We start from the raw sequence: 10821 nt of genomic DNA, 5'->3' as shown, positions 1-10821 counted from the left end.
CTGGGACTTTTGTGACTGCAGTACTCCAGGTATGGTGTCTGGCAGACTCCAGAGCCTTCAAAACCAGGGCAAACCTTTGACCACAGCATATCCCTGTCCCAGACCTCAGTTCCCTGGTGCACTGTGCTGGTGCTTCAGTTTCACACCCTAGACATCTGGAACACAAAGACTTGCTTACAACAGATTTCCAGACAAGTTATATTTACTTGTGGATCTCACAGCAAATCCTTGAAGGGACAGTTCCATCCTAGGAAAAGACTATTTCTTCTCTAGGAGGGTGTTTTGAGAAGCATCTGTGTTGAGCGTGGGGCCTTGCACAGCACTGCACAGCTTGTGTGTCCCTTTGGTTAGCAGGCCACCAGATGAGAATCAGTGACCAGGGCATATGCCTGACATCGTTTGGGTCAGCTGGGCCCTGCAGGCCTTAAAGGCTGGATGAGAGCCTGATCTCACCCAGCACTTCACAAGAGCAGCACCAGCAGCCTGCCCTGAACTGCCTTCAAAGAGGTTGTGAAAGGAGCAGACATGGAAGACAAGAGGCATTAGGTTCTTCACAGCTGCTTGAGAAATCCTCAGAAGGAAAGGTGAGTGTGAATTTTCTAGTCTTGCTGGGGGAGGAGTGAGCAGCTCTACCCCCTCTTGGGGATGAGGCCTGCTGGGTGTGCTCCTGTCTGTGTGCTGTCCATGCCTGACTGGGTTCTCAGAGACCAAGGGGTGCCTTTCAGGGGACACATTCCAGCTATGACAGATGAGGGCAGTCCCAGCAAGGGAGCAGTGTGGCTGGGTAGCTGGTCCTGGAGGCTGTTCTCTAGCCCAGGAGCTCTGCATGAAAACCGTGTTTCCCATGGATACCTGAAGGACTGTGGCTTTCCAGTGCCTTGCTTAGCTCAGTGCAGCGGCCTCTCGAGGTGATCCCATTTCTCTGAGAGACAGATGCTCTAGTCACAGGGGTTCTTATGGTTGTCCTGAGCTGATCACATCCTTTAGCCGTATGAGGAGGGGATGACAAAGATGTGCTTGAGGTGATGGCCAGGTAAGGAACTGGTATTAAATGAATATCATGGCCTTGCCTGCTTCATATTCTCTGCTTGGCAAGGTTCAGCTGTGATTTAATGGGCTGCAAGTCAAAGCTTTAAACACATTTAGAGTCCTTTTAAAGCAGGTTGAACTTTGCACTAATAAAACAGTAATCATTTGGTTTCTCTAACCTATGCAGATTGCTGGGTTGTTTAACCAAGGCTGGGGGTGGTTTACTTGCTCTGGGTCTTACTGTCCAGTTAGTGACGCTATCAGAAGACATTTTTTTTGGTGGTGGTGTTGCATGTTCCTTCTTGTGCTAAGAAGATGCTGATTTAACTTCCTTAAAATGTAGAAATGGTGCAAATTACAATGCAAGGCTCCAGGGGGCTGTTAAATTCTAGTTCTACTAATGGCTTCAAAACTAAAGTCTAAGAGCAGTTTTACCAGAGAACACCCATGTACTGTTAGGGCTCAGAAATGGGTCTGTGTATTTTAAGGGCTAAGCTGAGGATCAAATGGCCAAGAAGTTCACAAGGAGTTCATATTTATGTGAACAATGTGTCAAAGTCTGTGTTTATTTACAAGGCCACGCCAGAGAGCTGTGTAACAAGGGTTTGAATTCAGCTGTCCTCTGCTTCTGCTGGGACTGTGCCAGAGCTGGGACCTGCGTGTGGCCAGTGAAGCTGTTGCTGCGTGTGAGGCTGAAGGCAGGCTGAGGTTTCTGGGCTGTCTCAGGAAATGTGGTCTCGGGCTAATAGGCAGCAGCCATGAAAACTGATGCCTGACTTACTGGCACTGTCTTGGGAAAAACATGTTGGAAGCAGTGCCAGTCCGTGGAACATCCATGAGAATATCTATGGTCCAGCAAGACTTCTTGTACCCTGTCTGTAAGGGTGGCATGGAGGCAGAACGAAACCGGGTTCCTCAAGCATGACCTGGGCACATTGTAGCTGTAATAGGCTTGGTGCCTTCGAGCTGCAGGTGTGGCCTTGCATTTCTAAGTAGGACCTGTACTTAAGGAGAGTTTTGCTTTTGGACGGAAGGTGTGGGCTCAGTGGAGCTGCTCTTCTGTGTAGGTTTAGAATTCCTGACAGCTTTTTGGGTTCCTCTGCCTGTCTAGTTCTCCTTGAACAGCAAAGTGGAAAAAAAGCCCTCAGGTGCAAAAATAAGTGAGATGTGGATCTTCTATTTTCAGTTTTTAAAGTCTAGTCAAACCAGGCTTTCCTCTGTGTGTGCTTTTGGCCAGTCAGTCTGGGTTACAGCTCCAGCTCGAGTGAGGGCTAGCTGAACGCCATCCAGCAGCAAGCTGGAAGGCGTCTGTAAGCCAGAAAGCTAAAGATTCCACACAGCAGAGTAGCCGAGAAGAGTTCTGGACCTGTGAATTTTAGAGTGGGGTTGGTTTGGAGCCCGTTTCCCTCTAGGAGCATGTTTCTGGTCTTGCTGCAGCCCTGATGCCCTGCAGATGGGGCTGCGGACGCTGCGTTGCAGCTGATGCATTGAGCTGCAGGCAAAGCCAGCTCAGCTGTGCCTTCTTTCCCAGGCAGGAGCAAGGCTTTGCGCAGCCCGGCAGCCACACGTGTTCGTGTCCCGGGCCTGTTTTCAGCCAGGTTATGGCCTGCTCCCTGGATGGCAGTGCTGTCAGCTTGCTGCGGGCTCCCTCTCTCCTGTGCCCACAGCAGCTCGTTTGCCTGCAGCGGTGGAGCACTCTGGCTAATCGGAGGAAATAAAGCGCCACAGCCCAGTACAGCCGAGCAGCTCTCCGCAGGTGGTGGCTGAATGTGACCTATTTGTCAGTGGAATCACCCTGCTTGCCCGGAGACCCGTGAGCTATTTTGACAGCTGGAGTGAGCTGACCTCTGCTTAGTATCTGTGAGGAAGCAAGCCCAGTGAGGCTGAGGCTCCTGCCTGCTGCCGTGAGCTGCTTGCGCCTGGTTGTGCTGTCAGGAGGGGTCACAGCTGTGAGGGTGCAGAGCGCTGTCTGGGAAGCCAAGGTTGGTTACTGGAGAGGGGCACGATGCAGAGGGGGCAGGAGGAAATCGTGCCTTTTCCTTTTGGCCTTTGTGGTGTTCCCTTGGGAGGCTGTTTTGGCTTCTACAGATGGACTTTTGTTTGACGCTGCCACAGCTTCTCCCCTGCGTGTTCTCTGAATCTCTCTTGTTAGCCGTGAAGCTAACGCATGTGAAGGCAACATGGAGATACGTGGTGAGGGGTGCAGGTAGCTTTCTCCTGCCTGACCTCAGCCTGGAAACAGGAGTGTTGGGTGAACTGTGCTTGCTGTCATAAGCTGCCTGCCCAGCATGCATGAAGTGGTGAGCTTGGACTGGGGTAGTACTGGGGCCGAGCTGTTGTGAACCAGACAGCAGCAAGACGGCTCCAGCTGCAGGGCTGGATGCTGCTGCCAGCAGGGCCTTTTCCCCTGCCGTCTGGCAATTTTTCATCATACATCAGAAACCTTTTTTTCTGCCCTTTTGCTTGGCAGATAGTGCTGAGTGCTGTATTCCCTTTTCTTTGCCCTGGATTAATGGATCCCTTGGACTCAAACCCACTCCTTGGGGAGGCAAAATCTGGCTTTGAGTCCTCAGCCACAGACCGTGGTGACAGCAGCTCACTGCCCTGATCCTCAGGGAAGTCCCTTTCTCTCTCTCTCTCTCTCTCTCTCTCTCTCTGCTGTCTCCTTGGCTGTCTCTGTTGCAGCAGGTGCAGGAAATAGTGTCTGGTTGCTCGGCTTTGGTGAGGGCAAAGGGCCAGTCAGTAGTGGTGCTGCATTAGCTGGGGCTTGCCTGCTGTGCAAAGGCTTGTTATGAAGCAAAAACCCGTTTTCTTTTAGGCTGAAAGTCATCAAGTATGCTCGGGCAGATGTGTGAGCTCTGTTTCCTTGGCTCCCTCAAGTGATGTAATTATGGCCAGCAAAGTGTTGTGCTTCCCCAGAGCTGGGCAAAACTGTGTTCCTATTTCAAACTCCAAAGGCAGTGCATTGTAAACTAAAGGTGGTACACAGCTAGTTTAGCAAGAAAGATCTCCCTAATCTGCTTGCTGAAGTGCTCTAAAGGGAATCTCAGGTGTTTGTGTTCCATGGTTCTTGAGAACAAGTTGGTGTTTGTGTTGGTGGGTTTCTAGGCATGCTGGTGCAAATGGCACAACGCAGGAGACAGCTTTCCCCCCCCCCCCCCCCCCCATGCATCATTCCCAGCAGGCTTCTCTTGGATGATAAAATCCAGTGCTAAGAAATGCTTGGGATGGTAATTTATTACAGAGCTGGCCAGGAATACACTGCACAGTTCCTGTTGTTTAGAGTGTGGTGGGAAATTCAAGGGAAGAAACAAGAAGAGATTCTCAACGGCTAGCTTCAGGTTCTGACTTTATCCATGGTTTCCCCTGGAATGTGCCTGGCATCCTGGGAAGTGAGTCCTGCGGAGGTAGCACCAAATTCAGTCACAGCTCAACCACCCCCACATTTGGTAGGGGTTTGCAAGAGTTATGGGGTAAGTGGGGGCGGGGGGGGGGGGGGGGAATGGGGCATTTCTGGGTCAGGTTCTTGCTCTGACAGTGGAATTAAACCTGTACACCTCTGCCTTGTTTATTACTGCCCTTGCCCCCTGTACTGTTGTACACCTGACTCTGAGTGGCTGGCAATGTTCCTAAATGTTCCTTGCTCTGGCACAAATCCTGCTACTGCCACAGACAGGCACCAGCTAGTGTGCTCTGGCCAGAGCCCCTGTAGTCTGCAGGCTTTGGCAGTGACTCTGAAGGGAAGTGCTCCCTGCTCTTTCACGTTTTGTTAGATTTGGGAGTGACTCAGGTGCTCAACTTCCGAGGACTACTTGAACAGTATACTGTGATAACATCTCCAGGTTCACAGTGGCTTTAACCTTGCTGTCTCCTAAACTGCAGAGAAGAATCCCAAGTTTGGATTATTTTTTTTAGCCACTAAGATCTCCTACTTTATCACTGCAAAGCAGGTGACCTGACTGCAGCTAGGGACAAAACAAGTTAAACTCAGTATTGCAAAACACATTTGAGCCTAGGAGGGTGAAAATTAATGCCTCTTTATGCCTAGTTTTAAGGCATAATGTAAGGTATATAGACCAAAACAAATGGAAGACACTAAAACCGCAACTGCCTTTCCCCCAGAACTATCTTTAAATATGTTTTTCTTCTCATTCTTAGAAGAGCAGAACAAATAACAGCAGCTGTGTTTTAAAATTAGGTTGTTAATGAAATCCCAGTACATTTACATAAATGACAACGTTAATGTACAATTAACAAAGCATTGGCATATTACAGCAACAAAAGAGGACCTGTGTGTTTGTACAGATAGCTGAAGCAGCTACTCGAAAATACTTTCCAGGATAAAGCCTCTGTGGTATTTTTCAGGCAGATCAGTGATGGTTGTGAAAAGCCTCTCTGGCTTTCTGGTAACAAATAGCATTATTGACGCTGGTGATCTCCAGAAGTGGATGTGGACCAAAGCACAGATTGAAGCGTGCCCTGGCCAGCTTGCCTGCCAGCTTGCTGAGCCTACATTAATTGCTCTCACCCTTGCATGCATTTTGCCTCTGAAGTAAATCCTTTAGGAATGAGGCAGTGTCAGGTATTGATGGATCTGGGAGGTGCTGTAGATCGTTCTCCTTCCCTTCATCTACCTAAACCATGGCTGTGGTGCTCTGGAGCTTGCGCCCAGCAGTATGTTTGGTTCCAGTACTAATGAATTTCCACACAGCAGTTCTCCACTGAACACCTGGTTTCCTCTTCTCCATCACGCTCCTACAGCAAATGATGGCGTCTCAGCACATGCTTCAGGGGGTGCCAACAAGGACCAGTGGGAGTATGTGAGGGTCCTTCCCTCATACTGGCTTAAGAAGCAATGTTTTTGGTTTTATACAACTGACTGTGTCCCTGCAGAGGGGATTAGTTAGAATTAAACCCCCCCACACAAAAAAGCACTGCTTCAGACTCAAACCCATAGATTGAACTGTCTCTACATCAGCTATAAGGCAGCCTAGAATGAGTCCCTTTGGACCAGAACGACCTTTCTGCTGAGAACAAAGGACAAACTGAATCTTGGGCACTTGAGTTGAGACATCTTCAGGTGCTGCTGCCTAAATGTTAGACTGCAGCCAGCCTCTAGGAACCTGTCAGATGTGTGCTGTGCCCAGGCCCCCCTGAGGTAGCAGGTCTGTGGAAACAGTCCATGGATGAGAATGTGGAGGTGGAGACTAGAGGTCAGAGTTTCTAATCCCAACTAGCTCCAGAGAGAACAAACCTTCAGGTTGTGAGTTCCTCAGGGCCAAAGGGAGACTTTTATTGCTATTTATGCTACTGGACACTGTTTCAGCACAGTGCTAGTGACTGCTACACCTGAGTCTGTTAGAAAGTGTCTTATATGGTGTTGGGTCTCACAGGTAACGGTCAGGAACATGTTCTTTACCGTGAAAGGCATTTGGGCTATAAACTTATGTAGTGAAAGGGCAGAGAGTTGTCCCTGCCCTCCTCAAGATGGAGACAGATTAAAAACTAGCACAGTGAAACCATACTAAAAAAAATACAAAGAAGCAATTTCCCCCTCCCTGTCCCAGCTTGGTTCTTCATGCTAGGTTGAAAGAGTCAGGCCAGAGTTAGTATTGGTCTCCACCTGGCTTTGAACACCTACAAAACTTCTCTCTCAATGTGCAGTTTGCATCTATGGCCACATACAGCAGCAGCCTTTGTGTTTGGAGTGGCTGAGGGGGCAGTGGCCCAGCAGATCAGGACACTCCTTCCAGGGCAGACATCTGTGAGTATCAACTGGGTGGCCGTGGTGGCATGTAGAGATGCTTAAGACAAGGTACTGCGTGCTGGGTCTAGGTGAACTGCCTCTACAGCTTTGCCCTGTGCCTGTTGAAAGGGCAGCATTCATCTTCTCTTCGGTTCAGGTTCCTCACTTGCATCCTCTCAGCTGCTGTCTGTGCTGTGATGGTAGCAGCACAGAGAAGCCAGCTCCCCTCCGTCAGTGGGATGAGGCACAGCACCCTTGCCTGGGGGGGATCTGTTGGAGGGGATTTTCAGCAAGATCCATAAAGCAAACAGGAAAGCCACAGCTTTGCCCAGCGACGTCCCTGTGTGCAGGTTGAACCAGTGCTCCTGCCACTGCCTTCTTCCTGCTTCACACCCTGGAGGTGACATATACAGAGTGCAGGCGGCAAGCCAGGGCTGTCTGCAGGTCCCTCAGCGGGTCCAGACCTTGCACTTTGCTGTTCCTGCTGTAGATCAGCTGTTTGAATGAGTCCTGCTCCAGAAGGGCGCTCATGTGTTTGAGGAAGAAGCCTTCACAAAAAGAGGCTAGTTCAGATGCATTGTGAATCTGCAGGAGAGAGAAGGAGCAGTTAGAATCGCAGGCAGGTTTGGGTGGGAAGGGACAATGGAAACTCATCCAGGCCAACCCCCTGCAGCCAGCACGGACGTCTGCAACTACAGCAGGTTGCTCAGAGCCCCGAACGACCTGACCTGCAGTGGTTCCAGGGATGGGATATCTGCCAGCTTTCTGGGCAACCTGGCCAGCATCTCACCCCCCTCCGCATCAAAAATTTCATCCTTGTATGCAGTCTAAATCGCCCTCTTTTAGTTTCAAACTAGTAGTTTTTGTCTGTCCCCAGCATTCTGATTGTCCCCTTTAAGTACTGAAAAGCTGCAGTAAGGTCTCCATCACCCCCCCTGCTCCAGTCTTTCTCCACAGGTAATTCTCAACCTTTTCTGTCACAGCCCTAAAGGACGTGCCTGAGCCTCTTCTGGCTAATGCTGCTCCCTCCAGTAACAACAGTGAAAAGCACTGATGTAGGCCCAGGGATGGTGGGTGATGCTTTCAAAGGCACAGGTGTGAGCTGGGAGGCACTGAAGCTTTTTTAATGCCTTCCCCTGCTGGCCTGCTGTTGGCAGAGCCACTGGCCTGCACTCCAGTCCCTTCCTCTTAAAGGAGCAGAGCAGCTGGCTAAGTGGCCAAGATACCTGCTTAGCTGTGCAGGGGCTGGGGGGGGACAAACAAAACACTGTGCTGCCAGATGGCATGCACAGCTCAGAGCAAGATATGGTTCATAGGATGGGACCCCAACTCCTTGGAAAGGAGGTGAAGGTTGTGGAAACAGCAGTGTTACACTGCTGAAACATCTTTGGCTTTCTGGCTGTGAGCTGCATCCTTTTGCTGGGGAAAGCTCACTAACAGCACAATGAACGTCATATATGAAGCAGCACTGTGCACACACACTCCAGTCCTGGGAACCTTGTGCAAAAAGTGATTTAAGGGAAGGCACAACTGGCCAGCAAGGAATGCTCCCTCAACCCCTCCCGCCCCCGGCACTGGTTAATGTGGAATTGTTGGCCCTGAAAGAAATCAGCCTGAGTCCCATGGCAAATGAGGGCCAGTGTGAGTGTCAGGAGTGGAAAAGCATCAGTGTGACACTACATCATTATCAGCCCTTTGTGTGCTCTTTCTGCTCGTCTTCCAGGGCTCTGAGCCTGCAAGCATAAGCAGAGTATTTCTCTCTGATTTTATTGATAATGTGGGTCATTTGCTCACGTGAGAGGGGTAGTGAGTTCTGGAGCTTAACGGATACATTTTAGCAGCAGGAGTGCTAGAAGTTGTTTACGTCTTGGTTGCTGTTCTGTGATCAATTGCCCCGCATGCTCTGGGGATCTGTCTGTCTTGGGCTTTGCTGATGCTGCTGTATCAAGCCTGCTAAGACACCTCTGCCGTGCTCTGCAGAGCTCTCACATCAATTTCATCCATGACTGCTTCAGACAAGGAAACGTACGAGGGTTGCACAGGACTTTTCAGACTACAACTTGAGTGCACTTTTGGTTGCATTTGAGGTCACAGAATGTTAGAGAGGGGAAGGAATCTCCACAGATCATCCAGTCCGACCCCCCCCTGCCAGTGCAAGATCACCCAGGAACACATCCAGGGCGGGTTTGAATGTCTCCAGAGGAGGAGACTCCACAGCCCCTCTGGGCAGCCTGCTCCAAGGCTCCAGCACTCCTACAGTGAAAAGTTTTCCCTCCTGTTCCTGTGGTACTTCCTTTGCCCCAGCTTGCTCCTAGTTCCCCTTGTCCTGTCGTTGGGCATCCCTGAGCAGTGCCTGGCTGCATCCTCCTGACGCTACCCTGCACATCTTTATCAAAAGTGATTAGGGTAGCCCTCAGGCTCCTTTTCCAAGCCCCAGCTTCCTTGGCTTGTCCTCACGTGGAGATGCTCCACTGCCTGTAGCAGCTCTGTGGCTCTGTGCTGGACTCAAGCAGGTGCCCACACTCTGCCTGTTGTGTTTAGTTCCCAGCAGGAGAAGCAAAGAGAGGCATGCTGCTCTCTTGTGATGCCCTTTGCTGCCTACCTTTGCATATTTATAGATATTAACACAGTTCTCCAGGCTAATCATCTGGGCACAGAGGATTTCACAGTGTCTCTGGAGGCCGTCCAGTTGAAACAGGCTGGCAGCTGACAGCAGCTATTGGGAGAGAAGAGAGAAGCTATTTGACATCATGAGCCCTGAAGTTTTTAGGGCAGGGAAATGGACATAAGTGTTGATTTTCCCTCTGACTGATCTCCAACTCCCTCTTTTCATTGCCAAGTCCTTGTAAAAGAGCAGAGAGGTCACAGACAGCTACCCCCTATCAGCAAAGGCTTGCACCTCCTGCAGGGAGCGCATTTGTGTTACCTTCTGTCCCCAGGACATATGAACTCCAGACTGCTTGTAGCCTTCTTTTATCTCCCTCCACACAAAATCCCAAAGGTGTGCAGTCTTTAGCTGGAAGCTTTAGTGGTACCAGACTACTTGTGACTGAGCAGCGTTATTGTAAGACAACCTAATATAGAGTGTAGGGGTCGCAAAGATCATTTAGTCCAACTCCCCTCCTAAAGCAGGTACACCTAGAGCAGGGCACTGCTGCTGGACCAGCTTTTGCTCTACACAAGTTCAGCTTGACATCGGTCTGTTCTCTACAATCTCCAGCCCCTTGCTATGGGCACCTTTTCTGTGCCACTCCAACAGTACTGCACTGCTGCTTCCTTCAACCAAGACACAGAGGACCTGGTGCAAAGGAGGCTCTGGTCTAGCTCTGGGTACCAACAACACTGTAGTGATTTCCCTTCCACTCCTACCGCATCTGATGGACGACAGTTCTTATTTCTAAGCAATTGTTATGTTTTGGAACTTTAAGCTCATTTCAAAATGTTCATTTGACTTCTGGGCTAGCAGTTTGCTCGCACCTCCTGGATTTTGCTTATCAAGCTCTTGGCAAGACTTAGAAGGAAACACTCACCTCTAAGATATCAGTGGTGGGAATTTCCATAGATTCTGTTCCTCCATAGTATAAGTACTGCATCAGCATCTGAAATGGGAAGAGGGCCAGGCATGAAGCTGGTACTGCTGAATTCACAGAGGCTGTGAATGCTGAGCTCCTCCTCCTGGGGAGGCTGCTGGCTCTCACCTCTGCTGTTGTCTTTTTTTCTTCTAGTGCTGCAAATCTGCTTTCTAATAGAATTTTCTTCCTCGGGCTCTGAAAAGAGCCCTGCTGAGGATTTTAGGCTGTGACAGTGTGTCTCTGTGCAACACAAGTGTCCTGGGATCTCGTTTTGTAAAGCCTTGCAGGCTGGTCACCCGTGGAGCTGCCAGTTAGCTGGAGAGCTGGAAATGCCACCAGCCTGTGCCTTGGGGACCTCCCAGCCACTTTCCCTGCTGACTTTCTAATCAGCTTCCAACCCTCTATGAGGGATGGAGGAAAAGGCTCTAATTGTTTGCAGGGAGAGAGAGGCAGCTCCTTCTCTTTGATCTTCAA

General features: G+C 50.1%; 1 protein-coding gene across 1 annotated transcript in view; it reads right to left on the bottom strand.

Moving 5' to 3' along the window:
- Nucleotides 1-5211: 5211 nt before the first annotated feature.
- The window catches only part of ABTB2 (ankyrin repeat and BTB domain containing 2), a 142127-nt gene continuing 136517 nt past the window's right edge, over nucleotides 5212-10821 (bottom strand). Inside the window, exons 15-17 of the mRNA XM_064162968.1 lie at nucleotides 10306-10374; nucleotides 9378-9491; nucleotides 5212-7360 (exon numbers count right to left, since the gene is read on the bottom strand). Coding sequence (XP_064019038.1) covers nucleotides 7163-7360; nucleotides 9378-9491; nucleotides 10306-10374 — 381 coding nt within the window. The 3' untranslated portion in view covers nucleotides 5212-7162. The remainder of the gene's footprint in view (nucleotides 7361-9377; nucleotides 9492-10305; nucleotides 10375-10821) is intronic.

This window comes from Pogoniulus pusillus, chromosome 24, assembly GCF_015220805.1.
Source record: "Pogoniulus pusillus isolate bPogPus1 chromosome 24, bPogPus1.pri, whole genome shotgun sequence".
Classification (NCBI taxonomy): Eukaryota; Metazoa; Chordata; class Aves; order Piciformes; family Lybiidae; genus Pogoniulus; species Pogoniulus pusillus.
The sequence above is the reverse complement of the archived record's forward strand: the minus strand, read 5'-3'. Positions and strand labels throughout refer to the sequence as shown.